The 24,933-nt window shown below is 37.5% G+C and overlaps 1 protein-coding gene and 1 long non-coding RNA gene across 8 annotated transcripts in view; one reads left to right on the top strand and one right to left on the bottom strand.

Annotated features, from left to right (window-relative positions):
* The window catches only part of ODAD2 (outer dynein arm docking complex subunit 2), a 177,501-nt gene that overhangs the window by 149,924 nt on the left and 2,644 nt on the right, over positions 1–24,933 (bottom strand). For 2 of the 7 annotated variants that reach the window (XM_025000638.2, XM_059892632.1), the window contains exons 2-7: positions 23,294–23,558; positions 17,102–17,259; positions 14,577–14,778; positions 13,832–13,938; positions 13,528–13,664; positions 10,665–10,781 (exon numbers count right to left, since the gene is read on the bottom strand). In XM_025000638.2, coding sequence (XP_024856406.1) covers positions 10,665–10,781; positions 13,528–13,664; positions 13,832–13,938; positions 14,577–14,778; positions 17,102–17,259; positions 23,294–23,517 — 945 coding nt within the window. In that variant the 5' untranslated portion in view covers positions 23,518–23,558. Of the gene's footprint in view, positions 1–10,664; positions 10,782–10,985; positions 12,232–12,254; positions 12,664–13,527; positions 13,665–13,831; positions 13,939–14,576; positions 14,779–17,101; positions 17,260–23,293; positions 23,559–24,933 lie in introns of those variants that run through there. The other 5 variants (XM_025000641.2, XM_025000639.2, NM_001192631.1 and 2 more) reach the window with 5 other exon arrangements.
* On the top strand, positions 12,732–24,026 carry LOC112449278 (uncharacterized). The gene is made up of 2 exons (XR_003037768.2): positions 12,732–13,039; positions 23,833–24,026. It is a non-coding gene; the product is annotated as an uncharacterized lncRNA (long non-coding RNA).

Genomic DNA, 24,933 nt, shown 5'->3' with positions numbered 1-24,933 from the left:
AAGGGACTTCAAAACAAATAATATTATCAGAGGTAAAGAGAGAGACACACAATGACAGAGCCAATTACCACCCAATTCTAATTATGTTCACAATAGAATTTCAAAAGACATAAAGCAGAAATAGAACAGGAAAAACAGATAAATCCACAATTAGGAAACTTCAAAACTCCCCTCTCAGAAATCAACAAAGTGAGCAAAACAAAACTTAATAAGAATATAAAAGACCTGAGGAAAACTATCAACCACCTGAATGTAACTGACATTTACGGAACACACCACACACAGCAGCAGAAAACACATTCTTCTCGAAAGCACAAGGAAAAGTCCACCAAACTGACCAAATTGTAAGCCATAAAACAAACATCCACAAATTTAAAAGAACTGGAATCATATAAAACACTTTCTCTTAATAAAATGGACATAAGCTAGAAACTCGTAAAAAGATATGTGGAAAATCTTCAGATATATTGATTTGCATGAACACATAGAGTCTCTGGGAGACAGTTCACATGGTGCTGTTAAAGAAACTCACAGCATAAAATTTCATATTAAAAAATATAGGTCTCAAACCAATTCCTAAGCTTCCAACTCAAGAAATTAAATAAGAGCAAATTAAGCTTAAAGAGATCAGAAGGAATAAAAGTATAAGAGCAGAAATAAAATAAAGTAGAAAGAAAACAATAAAGAAAATCAATGAAACAAATAATTGTTCTTTGAAAAGACCAGTAAAATTGATCACTTTTTTCCAGATGAGTTAAGAACAAAAAGAAGATATAAGTGACCAATATTAGGCATGAAAGATGGATCCTTTAGAGAGCAAATCCTCTAGACATCAGAAGATAATAGTGGAGTAGTATTTGATGTCAATACATTAGGTAAGTTAGACAAAATGTACAAATTCACTGAAAGCTATGAACCACAAATGCTTAGCAAGAGAAAGAAATATCAATAGTTCTGTATCTATTAAAGAAATAAAATTCTCAACATAAACCCTTTCAACAACGAAACCTTCAAGTAGAGATGGCTTCCTTGTTAAACTCTACCAAACATTAACAAAGAAATAAGACTCAATCTATATGAAGAATTCCAGAAAGAAGAAAAGTAGTGAATACTTCCAAATTCATTTGTGGCCACATTACCCAGATACAAAAACCAGACAAAGACATTAAAAGATAACTACTAAGCCACATCCTTCATGACTATAGATACAAAAATCCTCAGTAAAATATCAAATTACGTTTAACAACGCTAAACAGGGTAAGAGATCGTGACCAAGTTGGAATTATCCTGGGATTCAATATTAGTTCAACATTCAAAAATCAATGACCATATCAACAGAATAATTATGTGATCATCTCAAGAGATGCAGTAAAATCACCACCTCCAAGCAGGAATGGACTCATTTCCCATGGTGTAAGTTGAGGCCTCATGGGAAGCATGTCCTCCTGGCCAGGTGAGTGTAAGCAGAGACGCAGTGGGGAGACCAAACTTCTACTCACTGCCCAGTGGTGTTGAGGCACGCTACACCACCAGGTTCCCAATGGAGTCTAAGCGAGGAACTTGGATTTTTACATGCACTTTGCAGTACCCCAGACCTACACCATGAAGCCTACACTTAGAGAAATCCTGCTAAAACAAGACTGCCATAAAATACAAAGTTTCATAATATAATCCAAAAATGTCCAAGACACAATGTCAAAAAAATCACTCACCATACCAAGAACAAGGAAATGTCACAACCTGAATGAGAAAGGACGTTGAATAATTGATGCTTATACCAAGATAAAATAGATGATGGAATAATCTCAAACAGATGTCGGAGTAAGATTTTAAAGTAGCCATCGTAAAAATGCTTCAACAATCAATAATAAGACTTGAAACAAATGAAAAATTCGAAAGTTTCAGCAAATAAATAGATGATATAAAGAAGAACCAAATAGAAATTTTGAAATTTAAATTTACAAACCAAAATAACTCCCTGGATAGTTTGGCAACAGGATGGAGAAGAGAGAACCTGTGAACTTGAGGACAAACAATAGAAATTACCCAGTTTGAACCACAAAGAGAAAATACATTGGAAAAATAAATAAATAAACAGAGCCTCAAGATCTGTGGGACAGTAGAAAAAAATCCAACATTCATGTTATCAGAGCACCAGAAGGAGAGGAGAAAGAAGGTCAGACTCTAAGAATGTCAGAAGTTTTCCCCAACTTGGAAAAAGACATAAATGTAAGATTCAAGAAGTTGAGCAAACCCTAAACAGAATAAACCCAAAGAAATTCCTATCAAGAGACATAATAATCTAACTCCATAAAACCAAAGTCAAGGAAAAGTAACAGCAATGAGAGAGAAAAAACATTTTACCTATAAGACAGAAACAATTAAGAACAGATTTCTCATTAGAAAACATGGAGGCCAGAAAGACTGGAAACATTTTCCAAGTGCTGAAAATAAAGAACTGTCAACACAGAATACTATATACAGTGGAAGTATTCATTAGGAATAAAGGGGGATTTTCAAGATGTTCTCAAATAAAGGAAAACAAAGAGAATTTGTCACCAACAGACCTACCTCCAAAGAACAAGAAGTTCTGAAACAGAAAGGATATGATAAGGAAATTGGCAACACCAGAAAGGAAGGAAAGAATCAGAGAAAGAATAAAAGCATGGGTAAACACAAAAGACTTGCATCCTCCTCTTGAGTTTTCTAAATGATGTTTGATGGCTGAAGCACAAATTATAACATTGTCTAATACAGTTTATCAATGTGAAGGAAACAAAGACAAATATAAATGAGAGAGGGTATAGGGACTTAAAGGAAGACATGGTTTCTATACTTTACTCAGGTGGTAAAATATCAAACCAGTATATTATGACAAATTATGTATAACACAATATCTACAACAACCACCAAAAACTCTACACAAATAGATATACCTAAATACTATGGAAAAATCAAAATGGTATTTTAAAAAAATGTTCAAGTAAGCCAAAGAAGACCAGGAAAAAGAAAAAGATAAGCAAAACAGAAAACAGAAGGAAAAAACAGAAAATAAAACTAAGCTGGCAGACTTAAGCCCTGATATCAATAAGTAAAAGTAAATAATCTAGGGACTTCTCTAGTGATCTAGTTAAGAATCCACCTGTCAATGCAGGGACATGGGTTCAATTCCTGGTCCAGGAAGATCCCACACGCTGCAGAGCACCTAAGCCCATATGCCACAACTACTGAGCCAGCATTCTAGGGTTCAACAACGGAAACCACTGGAATGCGAAGCCCTCACACAGCAACTAGAGAGTAGCCCTACTCACAGAAACTAGAGAAAGCCTGGGCTCAGCAACAAAAACCCATCACAGCCAAAAATGAAAGAATGAATGAAAACAAATAGGCTTTTTAAAGTAAATGATCTAAACACACCATGGATATGATACATCGATATATAGTTTCAGAAAGTGGATTTTTAAAATGACTCAACTATATGTTATTCACATGAAACTCACTTCCAATATAATGATATAGGTAGCTTGAAAGTAAAAGAAGGGGAAAAGATATACCATGCAAACATTAGTTAAAAGAAAGCCAGGGGTACCTATATGAATAGTAGATTAGCCTTCAGAAAAAAAAGAAAATCATCAAAGACAGAAAGGGACATGACATAATGATAAAATAGTCAATCAAGAAAACGTAATCCTAAATGTGTATACAGAACTGCATATACAAAAACAGAACTAAGAGGAGAAACAGACAAATCTACAATTATAGTTGGAGGATTTCAAATCCCTCTCAAAACTGATAGAAAATCAGCAAGGATATGAAGAATTCAACCACACCAAAAACCAAATTTATAAAGTTGTTCAGAGTTTGTTCTCCAAATACAGTGGAATCAAACTAATAATGAACCATGTAATGGGAAAATCTAACACTAAGTAACAAACTGCTAAATAATCATGGGTCAAAGAGGAAGCCTCAAGGAAAAAAAAATTATGAGGTACAGTTGACTTAAGGGAATTGTTTTAAATACAAAAACTGAATGAAAACGATGAGAATAAAACACCGAAATGTGTGACAGGTGGGAAGTTCTGCAAGGAAAATTTACAGCACTAAATACTCACCTAGAAAGGAAGAAAGCTCTCAAATCAAGACTCTAAGCTGTTACCCTAAGAAACTAGAAAAAAAAGAGCAATGTAAACTCAAAACAGGCAGAAGGATATAAAAGCAGACACATCTGTGAAGTGTCAAAGCTTTGCTGAGAGCAGGAAAGTGGAGTGTTCCCAACATCTTACCACTGCCATGCCTGAGAGAGGTGCTCACTGTGTCTGAGAGACAAAATGTCAGAATGTGTGTCCAAAAGACAAACAGCTTCTCTACAGATGAATGTAGACGGAAGAGAATTCCTTATCCTAATATTAGTCATACCCAAAATCACCAAAATTCCTTTCAATGCAAGTATGACTAGATTAAATGTATGGTTTTAAAAAAAAGCTAGAGAAGAGTAAATGAAACCAAAAGTGACTTCTTTGAGAGAACTGAGTAAAATGATGGACTTCTAGCCAGATGGATCAAGAAAAAAATAAAACACAATGATTAATATCAGGCACAAGACAGGTAACAATAGTTACAGCTTCTACAGTTGTTAAAAGGTTAACAAAAGAATACTATAAACAAGTTTATACCAATCAGTTCAACAACTTTAGATAAAAGGGATACACATTCCTTTAAAAACCACCTAGCAAGCACCCTCAAGAAGAAACATAACCTGAAAGGCCCGATAACTAGTAAGTACATCATATTTGTAGTTAGAAACCTCTCCACAGTGAACACTCCAGGCCCAGATGGCGTCACTGGTGAATTCTACACAACAGTTAACACAGGACACCAATTCTAAGCATTCTTCCAGAAAACTGAATGGGAGTTAGAATCTTCCAACTCATTCTATAAGGCCAGTATTAATCTGATACTCAAACCAGACAAAGATATTGAAGAAAAGAAATCTACACATTGATAATCCACACATTGATAATCCTAAACAGATGCAAAACTTCTTGATAAAATGTTAGCCAATTAAAAATTTAAAATAAATAAATAAAAAGGGTAATACACCCTGCACAAAGGTAGTCCCAGAAATGTAAGGCTGGTTTCTCTTTCAAAAATCAATATAATTAACCAAGTTAAACTAAAAAATAAAATAAAATGATTAACGCAATAGGTACAGAAATATCATTTGATAAAATCCAACATCCAATCCTAATAAAGTTCTCAACAACTTTGATAGAGGGGAACTTCCTCAACCTTATAAATTTCATCTATGAAAAGCTGACAGGTGACAATAATTAAAAACTGAAAGTTTTCCCTTTACCACAAGGAACAAGAAACCACGTCTACTCAGTTCTGTACTGGAGGTTCCAGCTAGTGCATTAAGGAAAGAAAAAGAAATAAAATGATGGAAATTGGAAAGGAAGCGGTAAAATGATCTTTATTCAGAGACAATATGATCATCTATGTAGAAAACCCCTCAGAATCTACAAACCAGACAAAACTATTAAGTGACTTTAGCAAGGTTTCAGGATATGAAATCAGTATACAAAAGTGTATTTTATATACTAGCAACAAATAACCAGAAATTGAAACCTTAAAACTATTGTTTAACAATAGCCCCGAAATAGGAAATATTTACAGATGGTTCACAAGAGGTGTGCAAGACGTGTGTTGTAAGTTACAAAACAGTGCAGAGAGAAACTGAGTAAGATGGAGAGCCACGCTGAGTAACATTAAACAGGGAGAAACACTGAGTTCCACGACCTGGAAACTCCAATATTGTTAAGATGTCAGTTCTTAAATTGATTTATAGATTCAATACAGTATCATTCATAAATCCTTAGGGGTTTTTATGAAAAAACTGACAAGCTGACTATAAAATTCGAATGGACATGCAGAAGATACATAATAGCTGGCAACTCTGAAGAACAGCAGCAACATTGACAATACCTGAACCGAGACTGACTGACGACAGTAACCAAGACAGCATGGCTCTGATATAAAAATAAACAGATCAGTGGAATAGAAATACACCCATACAAATGGACAACTGGGCAAAGAAAGGACAATTCTTTTTCAACAAATGATGCTGGAACCATTAGGTGTCTGCATGCAGAAGAAAAAAATGAACTCTGATCCATACCTCACAGCATGTACAAAAAATATATTAAACCGGATCATACGCCTAGATATAAAACCTAACATTTAAAAACTTTTAGAAAAAAAAAAACACAGGAGAAAATCTTTGTGACACTGGGATTTGGTAAAGCTTTATTACCTACAACACTCTAAAAAATTAGTAAGTTGGACTTCATCAAAATTGAGGACATTTGTTCTTTGAAAGACTTTTTGGAGAATAAAATGACAAGCCACCACCTGGGAGGAAATATTTGACGAATCCTATCTCTGAAAGAAAATATAAGCTTATATGTATGTGTGTATGTAGGTAGGTAGGTAGGTATATATCTCACAACTAAATAATAAGAAATTAAAAAAAATAAGAAATGGGCAAAAGATCTGAATATATACTTTACCACTTAAGATATATGAATCACATTTAATAAGCATATAAGAAGATGCATTCAAGAAGTGCAAATTAAAATTCAATGAGATAGTGCTAAGTCGCTTCAGTCATGTCCGACTCTGTGTGACCCCATAGACGGCAGCCCACCAGGCTCCCCCGTCCCTGGGATTCTCCAGGCAAGAACACTGGAGTGGGTTGCCATTTCCTTCTCCAATGCATAAAAGTGAAAAGTGAAAGCAAAGTCTCTCAGTCGTGTCCTACTCTTAGCGACCCCATGGACTGCAGCCCACCAGGCTCCTCCGTCCATGGAATTTTCCAGGCAAGAGTACTGGAGTGGGGTGCCATTGCCTTCTCTGCAGTGAGATGGTGGTACACACCTATTAGAGAAAGTCTAAAATAAAGGAATGACAGTACCACTCATTGACAAATATGTGGCACAGCTGTCAGTCTGGTGCACAGAGTGGATGGAAAATGTTACAATCACTGGCAAGCAGTTTACCAATTGTTTAAAAAGTTAAACATATAACCGCCACATAACCTTGCCATTTTGGTCCTACATTTTACCCAAGAGAAATGAAAGAATATGGTCTGAAAAAATATAAACACCCAAAACAAAACATTAAAAATTTGAAAGCTTAAATTTTAAAGATTTACACAATGTTTGGAAGACAAAGTAAAGGTGTATTTCCAGAAAGTGGCGTGGGGTATATGAGAGAAAAGAAAATCAGAAGATCAACCTCAGAGGCCCCAAAATCCAACTAGAATCTCATAAAGAGAACAAGGAGAACAGAGAGGGAAAAAATGATTAAAGATGTAATACAAAAAATATTTTCCAGTTCTAAAAGACATATGTCATCATTAATGAAAAACAGACACAAGCACCAACCATATCATCATGAAAATTACAGAACATCAGGGATAAGAGAAAATCCTACAGACTCATTATATGAGCAAAGCCAAAACAAACAGGTCACATAGGAAAATGCCTTTAAAATTCTAAGAAAAAAATTATTTTGAAACTGTCATTATAGAAACAACAACTAAGAGAGAAGAATAAAGATATTTTCAAACATGCTAACCCTCAATTTTTCTCCTCCTATGTGCCTCTTTTACTCAGGAAGCACTACCAAAATGATGGGGTACACCAAGAAAAAGAAAACGCATGAGACGATAAAGGCCATATATGGAAAGCCCACAACTAACATCACGTTCAACAGCAAAAGCCTGAAAGCATTTCCCCTAAGATCAGGAGTAAGACAAGGAATCTACTTTGGCCACTTCTATTCAGCATAGTTCTGAGAGTTCTAGCCATGGAATTTGGTAAGAAAAAGAAATTTAAAACATCCAAATTGGAAAAGAAAATGTAAACTATCTCTGTTCACAGATGACATGATCTTAGACGTAGAAAAACCTAAAGATTCAAAAGAAACTGAATTAAATAAATTTGGCAAATTAGCTGGATTCAATTTTGAATTTCACATTCAAACATTACTTCTGATTTTAACACTCAAATATCAGTTGTATTTCTATATGCTAAGCAGCGGACAATCAAAAAGGAAATGAAGAAAACAACTCTATTTGCAATAGCATCAAAGAGAATAAAATACTTCGGGATAAATTTAACTAAAAAGACAAAAGACTTACATGAAAACTACAAAATACTGCTGAAAGAAGTTAAAGTAGACATAAACAAGTAGGAAAACATTCCACATTTGTAGGTTAAAAGATAATATTATTAAGATGACAATACTATACAAAGCAATCTACAGAGTCAATACAATCCCTATGAAAATCTCAATGATGTTTTTCTCAGAAATAGTAAAACCAAGACTAAAATTCACACAGAAAGTCAAGGGACCCCAAATAACCAAAAAACGGTCTTGAAAAAACAAGGACAAAGTTTGAGGATTCATACTGCCTGATTTCAAAACTAACAGAAAGCTATGATAGTCAAGAGTATGGGACTGGTATACAGATACACATACAGACTGATGGGATTGGATTGAGAGCCCAAAAATAAACCTTGAAATTTTTAGTTAATTGATTTTTAATGAGGATGACAAGACCATTCAGTGGGGGAAGAATAATCTCTGAAACAAATGGTGCTGGGAAAACCGAACATCCATGTGCAAAGGAGTGAAGGTGGACCCTAACGCTATACACAAAACCTAACTCCAGACGAATCAAAGACCTAAACTTGAGAGAACTAAAACAAAAAATTGTAGAAAGGTAGAAAAGTTAAGGGCAAATCTTTATTATGACAGATTTAGCAATGGTTCCTTAAATATGATACCAAAAGTACAAGTAACAAAAGAAAAAATATAAATTAGACTTTATCAAAATTTAAAATATTTATATACCAAAGGGCACTATCAAGATGAATATAAAGATAACCCACAGAAAAGGGGAAAACATTTGCAAACCTTCTAATAAAGAATTAATATCCACAATATATAAAGAACTCTAGCTCAAAAATGAGACAATTTTATAAAATGGACAAAGGATTTGAACAGACATTTCTTCAAACAAGATATACAAATCACTAATAAGCACATGAAAATATGCTCAACATCACTAATTATTAGGGAAATGCAAATCAAAACCACAGTGGGATACACCATGTTCACACTTACTAGGAAATCTATAGTAAATACAAATACACAAAAATATCAGATGTTGGTGAGGACGTAAAGAAGCTGGAATCTTCATACACTGCTATTGGGAATGTAAAATGATTCAGCGGATGTGAAAACAGCTTGGTGGTTCCTCTAAAAGTTAAATATAATTACCATATAAGCCAGAAAATCAACCCTGATGTGTACACCCAAAAGAACCGAAAACAGGGACTCAAAGAGATACTTGTACACCAATATTCATAGTATTTTTCACAATAACCAAAGGTAGAAAACCCAGTGTTCATCAAAAGATGAACAGAGAAACAAAATTTGGTACATACATAAATGGAATGTCATCCAGCCATAAAAAGGAATGATGTTCAGATACAGGCACGTCACAGATGAACCTTGAAAACATTATGGTATGTGAAATATACTAAACACAAAAGGACAAATATTGTGTGATTCCACTTATATGAAATATGTAGAATATGTAAATGCATAGACACAGAAAGTAGATTAGAGTTTACCAAGAGTTGGGGGAGAAGGAAGGAAGAGTTACTGCTTAATGGAGTTATTGCTTAGTTCCAGATGATGAAGATGATCTGGAAATAGTAGTAACGGTTGCACAGCTTTGTGAATGTACTTCATGCCACTGGATTGTACACTTAAAATGGTTAACACAGCACATTTTATATTTTATGTATATATGTGTTTTATGACAATAACAACAACAACAATGGAAAACCAGGGTCCAGGAAACCGGTGATCAAAGACCAGGAAATAAAAAGAATTCATGAAATGATGACAAGGGGCCATGCTAGGCTGAATGACAACAGTCTGGCAAGAAAACAGCAGAAGCAGCAGCATCAGAAACACAATGAGCCTGACCAATGAGCTCTTGAGGGGGCGTCTATCGAGTTGCCATCAGCCTGAGAATCAGCCCAGAACATAAGTGGATCATGTTAGTATTCTTAGAATTTTGTTTTCTACCTACATCAGCTTCAACCAAAATTTTATTTCACAAAATATCACATTGACTGATTTCTTTGTTCAGCACTATTTTACAAACCATGGAAGACATAAACAGTGTTCTTATACACATGTAGTTGACACACTTATCAAGGCAATCCAACTAGGTAGTAATCATACGATTCCCGGAAAGGATGAAAATAATCAAAACATGTAGGCTTCGTTACCAGGACTGAGTCCTTTGTTCTCAGTGTAATTAATTCAAAATGGAAAATGAAAAAGTCCTATTTAGAAAGCACTTTGAAATATCATTCCTGTCACCTAAAGAAAACCAGAAATATTCTTAAATTGCTACACTTACAACATGTATTACTTTATACTATATTGTGGAAAACACTCCAATAATTGAAAGTACTGTCCAAAACAATGCAGCATTAGTCCCCAATTTTTTATACTACAGAAAGTTGCAGCCAAAAACTATAACGATATAAAAGTTCAAAAGAGACTGTAAAACTTACCTGTTTAGACATATTTTCTGAAAATATTGCTGATTTTTCTTTTAAAAGTGTGACAAGGTCTTTATAAATTTCTCCTTTTCTTTCATAATTAATTTGCCCTTCATCATCTGTTTTGCCCTTTGGAAGAAAAAGTTTGGTGCTGTAATTAATGGACTAGCAACATAAGAATCTGATCAATAAATCACAACCCAACCACAAGTAATGTTTTCTTCTCTAAAGGATCCATGTGCTTGTCTTTACACATGAAACATGCAGGCAAACCCTTCCCTCTTAATGTAATGTAAATTCATTTATGTATTCACTCATTCAGCAAGCCTTTACCAAGGGCCTCCTAGACACACAGGGCTTCTAGACACACATGGCTCGCTGCTTCAGCAGAGACCTGAAAGCCCCTTCCCTCTACTCTTCTGTCCTGTGAAAATGCATTACGACTTCATGAGACTTTGACGAAGTCATAAAGGCCTCTGAGGTGAGAATGTTACCACACAAAAGCCTATGTTTCTGTTGGTCACACCCTGCTCTTATTCTGTGTGGAGTATGATTACTATAGGCTCATTTTTCAGGGGTCTGACCTCCGTGTACCATCTGTCCCTCTTCCCTTGGCCTCTGTCTGTCTTTCTTGTCTCTTTCCTTTCCTGTTCCTATACCATACACACACACACATACACACACATACACAATACACTGTAGTGTGTTACATATATAACTGTGTCTCTCTCTGTGTGTGTATATATATACATATAAAACTGTGTGTGTGTGTATATGTAACTTCCCAGGTGGCTCAGACAGCAATGCAGGAGACCTGAGTTAGATTCCTTGGGTCAGGAAGATCCCCTGGAGGAGGTAAAGGTAACCACTCCAGTACTCTTGCCTGGAGATTATGTGGACAGAGGAGCCTGGTGGGCTCAGTCCACGGGGTCACAGAGTTGCACACCACCATATATATATATACACACACATACACATATATATATGTAAAGTGAAAGTGTTAGTTGCTCAGTCATGCCTGACTCTTTGTCGTGTCCTCTGGAGGAGGATTGCCATTCCCTCCTCCAGGGGATCTTCCCAACACAGAGATCGAACCAACATCTGCTGCATTGCAGGGGGATTTTTTTTTACTGACTGAGCCATCAGGGGAGCCCCCTGTGTGTACATATATATGTATATATATACACACATATATAACATAGTTACACATATCGACTGTAGTGTCTAATACATTTCCTTGTGATTACTGAACAGCTTCAGTTCCTTGTCTTCCATTTATTAAGCTGAGGAACACCCGGATATTTCCATATCGAACCAAGTTGTATATGCATCAACAGCCTTTTATAGAAGCAAAGGCTCCTCACCCCACTCTGGAAGGCCAAAGAAAAGCATTCCTCTTTTTTTCTCAATCTCTTATTTTCCAATTGGATATTCTGCTTTTCTATTAATAAAAACAAACTGAAAGCAAAATCATATTTAGGTTGTCTGCTTCCTCTGTGCCGAAACAAGCCCAGGGTTGCACTGACAAGATGAGCACTGAAAGGCAGGTTAGAAGACATGCCTCCTGCCACTAAGAACACGGCCCCGCATCTCGATACCCACCCAGGCCGAGGCATGAGCACTCTCCAAACAGTCCTCTGGAAAGGCTGGGTCCCCATTAAGGAGTTGGATCCTCCGTGCAGAATTTTGCTGTGAGTCCCAAGTTTACATGAAGACAGTGAGGTCAGGACTTTGCAGAGAAGAAAGCTGAGTTGCTCCTTCCAGCCAAGTTCAGTACATATGTGTGGGCCTCAACATCCAGGGTTTAATCCAGAAGATTCAGAAGGCCATGTGCCACCTCCCTCAGGTGGAGGGCCACCCACCCACACTTTGCCGACACTCGGGCCGAAGTCTGTAGAGCTGTTTCTTCATTGCCAGGCCGGCTGAATTTCCATCAGCAAGAGGGGAGAGGTTGCCGGGGAGGCTGGAAGAGGTAGGAGGGACTTGCTCCCTCCCACGTCCTCTCAGAGTCACCCAGCAACGGCCCCTCACCCCACAGTGGCAGTTGCTTCCAGTAGCAACAGTTGGTTCTAGTTTCTGGGGTCTTTTCCCAGAGGCCCAGAACCAGGCTCATCAGGATCCCTCAGAAACACCAGCAACAGCTGCTGGGGCCCCTCCTCAGAGACCCAGCTCTGTCAAATCCTACTCAGCCCCTGAGATGCCAGTAAGAGTGGCAGCACCACTCTTCAGGGGCCCCAGCTGGTTTCAGGGAGATACCTGGGCTCCGAGGGAACCAGCACTGCCTGGAGGTGCCTGTTCTGCAGACGTGTGAGCCCCAGCTCTGTGGGGACCCTCTGAGCATCTAAGGGACCACCACCAAATGCAAGCAGGGCCCGCTCTTCAGAGGCGTAAGTCCCAGTTCCGTGCAGGCGCTGTCCTGAGATGCTGAGGTCCCAGCACAGCCTGGAAGCCCCTCCCTGGGTAGCAGGGTCCCCTCTGAGGGAGCCCATCCTCTGTGGACCCCTTCCTCTCTTTTGTTAGTCCCGTCAGCGCTAAGGACAGAAGCCAGTTATGGCTTTCGTTACCTTGGAGCTCCTTTTTTGACTTATTTTTTTCCCTCTAATACTTGTATCATTAATCAGCAAACTGATCATGTTAAAGAGGTTTTAGTTTTAGATAGCAGAATGGGTCACTATGAAGGCCACTTCCTAGAACGCTGACTTGAGGACCTGTAGGGGACACTGAGGCAGCAAACACAGCAAAGGGATCTGCTTGAATCCCACAGGACAACCCTTCAATTGCCTGGTTTTGGGGTTCAATCCTGGAGACGTGCCTGCACTCACAAATCAACCTCAGGAGTAAAGTAAATACTAGTTTTTTAAAATAAATTACTTACACCATTTAAAAACACTCCTTCTTTGCTGCAAGTAACGCACAAAGTTTCAGCATCGTGAGGTTTCACCAGCACATAACAAATTTCACCTTTAATCTGTCTCCAAGGTGGGGCTCGACATCCATTTGAAAATTCATAATCTGAAAGCAATTATCACACAAGTAAAAGGAGCTCCTTAACCTCAACTTGTAACATAGCTTGGCTTCAAAAAACAGGATTGATATTTCAAGTTTTTGTTTCTTAAATATTTAGCTACTGAAGCATTTTGAAAATGTAATTATGAAGATAAATAGAATGTAACATGAACCTGAGGTGTACTCGATAGATTCCAAGACTGTCTGTTTTCCCTTTCCTGAGAACTGTTTAAGCAGCTCTATGTCATTCTTCACAGTCCCTGGATTTAATCGTATTTCTCTGAAATAAATGTTTAAGAAATTCATTTGAAATACTTTAAAAGAGAATCCACAGAAAATAACATGAAAACATTCTATTATATTGGGGACTATTGTTTTCATAATTAAAATATCAGTTAAATTATACATCAACAAAATTGTAGTGAATTTTAACCATGTTACAATCTCATAGCACTGCTAGACATTAAAGAATTAGTGATTTGCATTTAATGCTGAGAATGTTGAATGTTAACACTTAAATACACTCATTTAAATAGTCACTTCATTTCTTAATGAAAGTATCAAAGTACTAGAAAAGACTAGAAAGATGAACAAGTTTTAAATCTGACAAACTCTACATGATAAGTGAATTATAATTTAAAAATTTATCTAATGATTTAAGAGACTTTGGGGATAAAAAAACACATAATGGCTTCAGAACTAGATTAAATTCTACTAGAATGTTTTAGCTGAAAATTTTACTATTTGGAACTAGAAATAGTCATGAAGAACAAAAATTTTATTCCAAATAATGTAATGTTAAATCAATAGCAAACACTTCTAAACATTATTTTTCTTATGTTTCCTCTAAAGCTCTAAAAGTACTTTTCAGAACCAATTTTCAGAGGTTTCTTAAAAAAAAAAAAAAAAAAGACTCACAAGGAAATATGTTTCAGAGAATGATTGAGTAAGTGCAGATCCAGCTGCTTGAGTTGCAAGGCAATCTTCATCTTAATCTCACTTTCAGAATCATCATCTTTGGTAATTTTGTCAAGAATATTAGATACAAATGAGTTTCCAATTTTTTCACTTATTATATTATAATCCAAGCCCAAGATTTTTGCTACTGGATTTCTGTTTGCTGACCAAAAAAGTAAATTTTGAAAATTATCCTCTTGTTGTCTATTACTAGAGCCATATAGAATACCAAGTCCTTTGGAGCCCACTCAAACACGTTCATTTCATTAAACTGTCTCTGACTGACCCAATTTGAATTAATCTCTATTTCTCAGATTCTGTTGTACTTAGAAACTTTCTTACTCCTCTTGAGATGTTCACCTTGTGCTATAATATCATGTATATATGTCATCACCCTAATAGGCCAGAAGTCAAGAGGTCTGTTTCTTTTTAAGTTGACTATGGGACCTTATTCAGAATAGGCATTCAATTAATACATCCAGAATCGATTTGAAGATAGAGAAATATTGGTCTCCTTAGAAAAATGATCACTAGAACTGTATGTCTGTGTGTGTGTGTGTATCAGTGAACAGTATTCACAAATGTTTTCTCTCCAAAAGAGCATGTTTTTCTCAGTCTACAGATCTACTGCCAACCTTTTCCACCTGTTTGAACTGCTTATATTTCCAATGTCCTTAGATGTTAACTGGGAAAACAAATATAACAAGTATTTACATAAATGCTAAAATTATAGTGAAAACTTAAAATCCCAACTCATAACCAAGGCTGAAAGTTGAATCTAGAGATGTTGAAAACAGAATAAAAGCCAAAATGGGGCTTCCCTGGTGGCTCAGATAGTAAATAGTCTGTCCACCTGCAATGCAGGAGACCCAGGTTCAATTCTTGGGTTGGGAAGATCACCTGGAGAAGGGAAAGGAAACCCACTCCAGTATTCTTGCCTGGAGAATCCCATGGACAGAGGAGCCTGGCGGGCTACAATACATGGGGTTCACAAAAAGTTGGACATGGCTAAGCCACTAACACTTTCAAAAAACTGTATGGTTGAAAATGAGGGATAAATGGGCAAAACCATGTTTAGGAAGGAGAAATTCAAGTCAGATGAAAATACATATGCATTTGGATTGAGGGGGAATGCCCATGGGACTAATTCAGAAGGCATGACCTGATGGACATGAAGAGAAGATGGCAATGGTTTTTAACTTTCCCACAGGAAATGGACTGTTAGCAGGAGAGGCTGGGGGCTGTTAGAAAAACCTGCATGGGGTAGGGTGCAGGCATCACGAGAAGGAGACCCAGGGACCAAGCACTTAGCGAGCATCTCCATTCACCACCTTAACAACTGTCATCTCTAAAGATTATGAAGAGAAATATTAGGTGAATTCTGGGGAAAGACACAAGCTGACTTCCAAACTGCCAGTTCAGTTCAGTCAATTTGGACCTAAAACTAAGAGCTTTACCTAGAACTCTTACAGAAAGGCAAAATGCAGCAAAGGTTGCATATTTAGCCAGATTGGGTATATAACACTTTGTGGATTTAAATTTACAGATTAAGTTGAATTTAATGTATGGGGTGTGCCCTCAATTAACTCTTCTGAAATTCAGTTTTATTCTCAAGATATCATCCCTCTTCAGAAAAGTAACTTTGATGTATAGGAAGAGTAGACAAGACATAAAAAGAGGCTGCTGTCCTAAGGTTCACATCTTTCCAAAAATCAAAAGAATATAAAATGACCAATTTTCCATCTCACAGACATAGACAGTGGCAATGAATGATGAGACAGAACTCATGTACATTATGCCTGGGAACCACACGTCACATGATCACAAAGAAGCAAAGCATACACATGACATAATTACCTGCTAATAGGTATTTCTACTCATAAGAAATATTTAAAGCCAAGTTATAGCAGGTAATAATATTCCGTTTTGCATGTCAGATGATTAGGCAATAAGAACATTTTATAACTATAGTGAAGAGGAAAAATATTTCCCACTGAATGAAAGTAACAATGCACAGAAAGCTATGTATTCGGCTGAGACAAATGGGAAGTGAGCTTATTATGGGTTGTCTGCTAAAGGAAGAGGCTACATTCATTTTAAAGGAAACTGATCACCATCTGGTACAGCAGAATGCAAGAGGATGGCTCCTAACACTGGCCCTGGACATCTGTCTCTTTCCCTGACATGAACCTTAAAGGCCGCGGGTCTTTCCAGAAGCTAAGAAGGCTCGCTTTAAACCACACACAGAGATTAGAAATCTAGAAGTTGACTAATGGTAAAGCATTAGGGTTTTCATTTAAAGTGGAAAGCTGATATGAGCATAACATTTCAGCCAAGAAAAATTAAGGACATTTTTATGAAGCTGAACTTAGTACTTTTTACCTTTTAGAGAACTTTTTCAAGAGACTATAACAAATGATTCCCTCCCCAGCCCCCAAGATTATGTTTCTGAAAGTTCAAATCACAGACTGGAGTATAAATATCACCTTCAATACATGCTTGTGCTTCCTTCAGCTTCATATTTTTAGCAATATATAACATACGTGACAGCTGCCCAAAGCTCCTGATTTTAATTTGTGGTACAGAGAGATACAGCAAAGGCTCTCCATTTTTATCAGCTTCTTCTGATTTGACTGTTGTTCCACTAAAAAATGAAAAAAAAAATTTTTTTTCTTGAAGGCTTAGGGTTACCTGAATGCCAGTAGAAGTTAATTTAAGACATCTCAACACATTATTTCCATGTCTCATGGTAAAATACAGAGAATATAAATAGGTCTTGTTAGAAGCTCATCTATTTTCCCACTTTCATCCACTTTTAGGCCCTTAAATCCCCAAACTTCTTTAGCAATATGATATATCCAGGAAAAACATTTTTAAGCAATCTCCTGAATACCTATGTAAACTCACAGTTTTGGGTTTTGTTTTTCTAATAATGCATTGGACATCTTTTTTAAAATCACTAGTTCTGTGGGAATCATTTATGTTTTGTGGATTTCCAATGTTATTTTATTTATAAAATTTTTACACCACAGTAATTAGTGGTTAGGAACTTTCTTGGCTACTCTGTTTCTGAGCAAAAAAAAAAAAAGTGCTATGAAAAAAGACAAACTAGATCCCTTCTGTGGATTATTTTCCCCCTCCAAACCCCTAATTTGGTTCACTTTAGGATAACAAGCAGTTTTTCTAACTAGGCTTTTTCCTGATCAGAAATTGTTAGCTCTCTTAGATTGGTATTTTTCCCATTTTAACTTTTTTAGGTTGTCGTTTCTAAAATATTATTTTTTATGGCCACGATATATCTATACTACTTACAACATTACTTAAACTGCCCAATTTTTCATTACATACTGATAATCCCTAGTAAAAGTGTCCACATCTGATATTTTTTATTTTTTAAATATGTATCTATTTATTTATTTGGTTGTACTGGGTCTTAGCTGAGGCATGTAGGGATCTAGTTCCCTGACCAGGGATGGAACCCTCACTCCCTGCTGTGCTTAGTCACTCAGTCACGTCTGACTCTTTGCGACCCCAAGGACTATAGCCTGCCAGGCTTCTCTGTCCATGGGGATTTTCCAGGCAAGAATCCTGAAGCGGATTGCCACACCCTCCTCCAGGGGATCTTCCCGACCCAAGGAGCAAACCTGGGTCTCCCGCATTACAGGCAGATTCTTTATCGTCTGAGCCACCAGGGAAGCCCTGCATTAGAAGGCAAAAATCTCAACCACTAAACCACCAGGGAAGTCTCAAGACCTGCTATTTTAAATTGTAATACAGATAAATAATTGTGAGATGTTGACAGTTCATCATAAAAAGTAAATCGACAGACCCAGTCAATCTATTACTATTTCACTAAAATAGAAAGAGGGTCAAAACTGGGGGACGGGGGTGTCCCTGGAACCTTATGTGGCAAAAGGGACTATGCAGACCGCTGACATTAAAGACTGTGAGATGAGACGACTGCTCTGGGGTATCTAGGTGGGTCAATGTAATCAAAGGGATCTTCAGAAGAGGCAGTCTGAGATGGCAACATGACAATGGAAACAGGGTTCAGTGATGCGGGCCACAAGCCGAGGGATACAAGTGGCTTCTAGAAGCTGCAGAAGACAAGAATGAAGGAACACAGCCCTGCTCACACTCATGTTTAGAATTTTTGTCACCTCCAGAACTGTAAGATTTAAATCCATGTTGTTTTAAGCCATTAAGTGCATTGTAATTTGCTGCAGCAGCAACCAGAAGGGAAGACAGGAGCTTTATTGGTCTCCCCCACTGCTCTGTTTCCAGGACCTTGAAGAGGAACTGCACACAGAAGGTGTTTGACAGACGCATGAGGAATAAATGAAGGAGCAAAATGGTTTTAGATTTGCCAGTGCTGGGCATAATTTACAGAATGTTTATTTCCCTGGAATAAAGCTTTTGAAAAGAACTCCCTTAGGACTGAGGAGTGGTCTTAGAGGCCTGTACTGGGGCAGGGCCACTGGTGCAGAAAGGATGAGGAGAGGATGAAGTCACAGGCAGAATGAATACCCACAGGATCAAGCTCCTGAACTTGAGAAAGTGAAACTCCTGGGGAGACCAGGAGAATGGCAGGGCATGGGGACATGTCTCACTGTCCTGCCAGCTGAAGCCTGCAGCTGAACAGAGCCGGAGGAGCTACAGTGCTGGCGACCGAAAGGATTCTTGAAAAGCAGGCTCCCATTTCAGGCTCGCAGTCTCTAGCTCTGAAGACAGAACTCTTTGGAAGAAAACTACTGTAGACATCTTGATAAGGTTAAGAAGAATGAAAGAATAAATGAAATCCATCGACCTGATAAGAGACTTTTAAACTGGAATTGAGGAGCGAGCTAAAAATGCTCAGCTTATACAATAGAGAGCAGAAAAAATGTCTCATTTATTTAATCCCCAACGTCAAGTTCCATGTCCAGAACACAGTAATTACTCCACAGTTATATGTCTGAATAGTAACATAGGAAATAAGGCTGTAGCTGAGAAACTATTCAGTAATTCTCAGGGAGGAGAAGCAAAGAGTTCAGTAACAGAATTTCAGGCCACTGATCTGTGACTTTGAAATTTTATCAAAATAAAATAATCATTGTCTCATCAAACAATACCATTTTAAGGCTGGAGATCATGTGTTTCAGCCCTTAGTGATATTGATCAGAAGATTAAGGACCATAAAGGTATGAATTGGGTGTGAAATGTGCATTTCCAGTAGAGGAGGTGTCCTGCTCCAACGTCCTCATGTCTCATTCACACAGAACTAACCACTGAGACACAGCAGACAGTCATTCACAACTAACATACAGCAATATTAAAGCAGACATGATTCAAAAATCCTAGTTCTACCAGAGGGGAGGAAAGAACAGGTAACATCATTTTCACCAAGTGATTCTGAATGCTTACCCAATTAAAAAAATACATGGATACTAAGGGAGAAAGAGGAGGTGGAATGAACTGGGAGATTGGGACTGACATATATACACTGTTGATACTGTGTATAAAACAGACAACTAATGAGAACCTACTGTGTAGCACAGGGAACTCTACTCCATGCTCTGTGGTGACCTAAATGGAAAGGAGTCCAAAAAAGAAGGGATGTATGTATACACACAGCTGATTCACTTTGCTGTACAGTAGAAACACAACATGGTAAAGCAATTATACTCCAATAAAAATTATAAAAAAGAAAAGAAAAAGGGCAAAGGACTTGAATATACATAGCACTAACAGGGATTCACAAATGGCAAATAAGCAAATAAAAACTATTCAAAAATAACTAGCAATTACACATATTCATGCATTGATTATTTTTCAAATTCTTTTCCCATTTAGGCTATTACAGAGTATTGAGCACTTTGCTGTACACCTGAAACTAACACAACATTGATAATCAACAGTGCTCTAGTATAAAACAGAATTTTTTTAAAACAAGAAAAAAATGCCCACGCTACTCTGTAGAGACTCTAAGTAACACTATCACCACAGATAGTGTCACCACTGAGTGCTGTCACCTGTCCTTAATTTACAGTGATTTGGGGTTCATTCTGAGGTGTTTTAGGAAGATTATTAATCTCATCCTGTGTGAAAAGAACAAAAACAACTGGAAACAGTGATAAAAGAGACCTATGATTTCCATCAAAATGAAAGCAGAGATATTTCCTCCTCAACACTGAATGTGGAGAGATAATACAGGATGAACAGGTGCACCTCAGGAATGAGTCTAAAGGAGACAACAGAATCGGGCCAGTGCTGTGCTCATCTAGTCAACTAATAACCAACTGCCCAAAAGGAAAGAAGATGGTGGATGAAACATAAAACTTCCTCATTGTGTGAGTAAAGGATCAGTTTCGACATCAGATGCCAACAAGTCTAGCTCAAAAGAAGGCTCATCACACCTGTGTTGACAGCTACAGAGTGTGCCCTTGGAGATGCACTGTAGCTGAGAAGTAAGGCCACACGTACAAGTGTGGTCTCCAATATATCTGCAGAGATCAGCAAAAGTGGGGGGCGGGGGTCATTTGGCTGCTTTAACAGAGTTTTGGCATAGATGAAATTGCCTTGCTTTGGAAGAAGATGCGTGAGAGAATGAATAGCCCCAAGAAGAATCTGCCTTTGTTCTGAAACATCCAAGGATATTACTATTTGGTAGAAACATGTCTGGAAACTCCAGGCTTAAATCCTCATGACGACTTGGGTATCCACATGGTCTTACAGATATGAATCTTGACTAGGGGGCTTCCTCCATTTTAAATAAATGAATAAATGTGTTCTAAGGCCCTGCAGCTAAGCAAGAGTGCATATGAACCAAAGAGCAAAGAAAGAGGCAGAGGGACTGTTTAATTACACATTCTTCTTGCCATTGAGGGCATCACTGGTTTACATCATGTGATGTGCTGCTGGATGGACCAAACACCACGTGACTTTGGGTGCTGAAGGTTCCTTGGTTTAGGGGACAGAGCACAGAGTGGGTCAGGACCTGGATGTGAGAGCATTTGGTATTCTCCTTCACTCCCTCGTAGTTCAGTCGGTAAAGAATCTGCCTGCAACGCAGGAGACCCAGGTTCAATTCCTGGGTCAGAAAGATCCCCTGGAGAAGAAAATGGCAACCCAGTCCAGTGTTCTTGGCTGGAGAATCCCATGGACAGAGGAGCCTGGTGGGCTACAGTCCATGGGGTCGCAAGAGTTAGACGTGACTTGGCGACTAAATGATGACCACCAAAATCTCAGCTATATCTTTTGCCTTCTTTGGGTCAGTCAGTATCTACCCGGTTTCCATCAAGACACACAGGAATAGTTTCCACCCTCCTATGCAGCAACGGCTACTATCACACCCCTCTCACTTCTTCCATCATCAAAGAGATCATCGACCAAGGTCAGAAACAGGAATGACAAATAGAAAAACTGGCCCACCGAAGAGCTGCATGGTAAACTTGACGGAAGAAAGACACAAAGGGTTAGCTGGTTCAAAACATACACGGTGTCAAAATGTCCAAACATCCTGCTTGATGCTACACTGAACTCAGGTGAGAGAAATAAAACACTTTGGGAGAAAGTGACCATTAGCACTGTTAAACATAAAATATAATTTAAAAAAAAAAAGGTTTCTGAAAACTCAGAGAGAAAATAGACCATGATATCAGAACCAAAGCGCCCTTGAAATACAGTTCAAGAATGATTTTCCAGGGACTTCCCTGGTGGTCCAATGATTTAAGACTTCCAGTTAAGGGTACAGGTTTGATTCCTAATCAGGGAGTTAAAACCCCACATGCCTCGGGGCCAAAAACCCAAAACATAAAACCGAAGCAATATGGTAACAAATTCGATAAAGACTTTTAAAAAAAAGAATGATTTTACAGTTCTAAAAATTAAATTCTGAGTTTATGCTCAAAAATAATCCCAAATGGAAAAGGCATGTACAGCAAACTTTGGCCAGAGAACTGTTTTTCATAAGATCAGACTTTAAAAGTTCATATGCAAAACTAAAGAGGAACAAAGGAAGTGGATCAGAATGCCTAAAGTGACACATAAGCTGAAATTGACCAAAAAAAAAAGAATATATGAATTTACATATATTTATCATCTACAATGTATATTTACAGAATACATTTTATATAAGTAGAATTATATTTACATAAACCTATGTAATTTATATAAAATATATATTTAGCTATGATCAAAAGAGAAATTGCTAGCCTGCTGTTTGAGGTGGAGGTAGAATTTTTTTTTTGAATCTCAGATTTGGAAGGGTCTCATTTAAGGACAATGCTAATTGTTAAAAAGTCTTTTCCTTATAGTAAGCAAAATGTACTGCTCTCCCTTTGCTGCCCCACAGATTTAAATACCAGAAGGGGTTTTGTCTTTATCTCAGGTCACGAAACCAATGCCTGGTGGCATCTGGCAGTTCGTGTGAGTGGAAAGACCAGTCACAAAGCAACAGCAAATGTTGGAGAGTGCAGTGACCTGGAAATACATTCCCTATCAAAAAAAAATTCAAATGTAAAAATTAGATAAACAGTGTATTGGCCAACTACACATCCTCAGATTTCACCCAAGTGCCTCCAGGTTTCTGAGAGTTCTGAGAGTCACACAGGTTAAGCGATTTGCCTTAAACCTACAATCAATCAATAAAAAACATACAACCGAAGATATTAAACTCTAGAAGCAATTCACTGGCTTACCTGACAGCATAGCCTGATCCAAACGCTGAGGGGTCCAAATTTGTTTTCCATTCCAGCGGTTCTACAAAAACATAGTTTGCCTCTTGGGGATATTTATAGATAAAACTCTCCACAAACATAATAATTTCCTTCACTATAGCCTCATTGAGAGGAGTAACTTCCAGGGTCTTAGCCCCATGCCCCGCAGCAGTCCACTGCGCAGACCTGGTCAGTGCCACGCCCATGGGATCCCACGATGCTCAAACCTGAGCTCAGCACACACACACTGCATCAGAGCAGAGAGAGAGAGACAATAGCATCCATCTTCCTAGAGGAACATTTCTCATTTTCAAGATTTTAAGCTAGTACTTACCCAACCCACATTCTGCTTGTTCACCTTAGAGACAGATTTTTTTTTTTTTTTAATTATCCAATTGCTCTTCAAGTCAATAAAATAGTTAATGTTCCCTGAACCAGCTCTAAGTAAAACTGACCCAAGGACATAAGGATTTTCCAGTATCTGCCTGCCCCGGAATGAATAACTTCTTTCTCATTTTCAGCCTAAGACAGAGAATTCCGGTCAAAAAACAGAAACATAAAAGTCCAAGAGCGGAAAAAAAAGAATCGGAGGAGGCATGCCTTCTGGTTTGCAGCTCTGCTGGGGCCAGCGATTATAAGAGATGCTCTTTTGAGCTGGATCACACATTGTTTAGAATTATGCTATTAAACTGAATTTTGTTATTCTTTGCTGTAACATACATCTATATCTGTGCAATGATGGCTGATGAAAGTTTCCCAAATGCCCTCAGAATTCATAAAAAATAGAATAAGAACATTAAGTAAAATAGAATTTTAATTTTTTTTCTGACAATTCATAAGGCACATACTGATGGTATTAATCAACATATTTGAGTAATTCAAATTCCATACTTCTTGCATATATCCTGCCCAGAATATTTTTATCATAATTCATAACTTGCTTAAGAGAAAATGTGAGCATGAATGAGAACCTTTTTAGCCTGTTTATCTAAATTATCAGAGGATTCTAGCATTAAAATGTAAAACAGAAATTGAAATAAATTTCACTTTCGATAAAATTAGCCTTTAAAAGAGGTATCTGAAAAGATAACATTATCTGCACACTTAAATAAGAGCCAAGTTAATAAATAAGTCCTGATATCACTATATTATGGAGCTTTGTCTTTTTTTCAGATAATCTATACTTGTTTATTTTCTCATTGGCAATTAACACTGATCATTAAAACCTTTCACCTGGAATAATAGAAGAACGGTTTAAAAGTTAAATAAAAAATATAATTAGCTTCCCGCTTCCCATAATTATTACAAAAGCTCAGAACCAAGATTTTATAGAAATGGTTTGGAGATTTTACTTTCCTTCCTGTAAATCCAGTAACAGGGACATCTAGATCAGAGGTCCTCGACTGGGCAGTACTGGCTGCTGAACAGCAGTGAAGAAGTATCGTACAGATGTTTTATTATCAAAACGATAGGGGACATTGTGAGCACTTAGTGATGAAGACCAAGAATGCCATATGTCTGCCATGTGCAGGACGGTTCCCTAGAAGGAAGAACTATGATGCAACCTCCAACATTTAGCACGTAACCAATTTCAGATAATTCATACCTGAGCCTACAACCTA

The sequence above is a fragment of the Bos taurus genome, chromosome 13 (genome assembly GCF_002263795.3).
Source record: "Bos taurus isolate L1 Dominette 01449 registration number 42190680 breed Hereford chromosome 13, ARS-UCD2.0, whole genome shotgun sequence".
Classification (NCBI taxonomy): Eukaryota; Metazoa; Chordata; class Mammalia; order Artiodactyla; family Bovidae; genus Bos; species Bos taurus.
The sequence above is the reverse complement of the archived record's forward strand: the minus strand, read 5'-3'. Positions and strand labels throughout refer to the sequence as shown.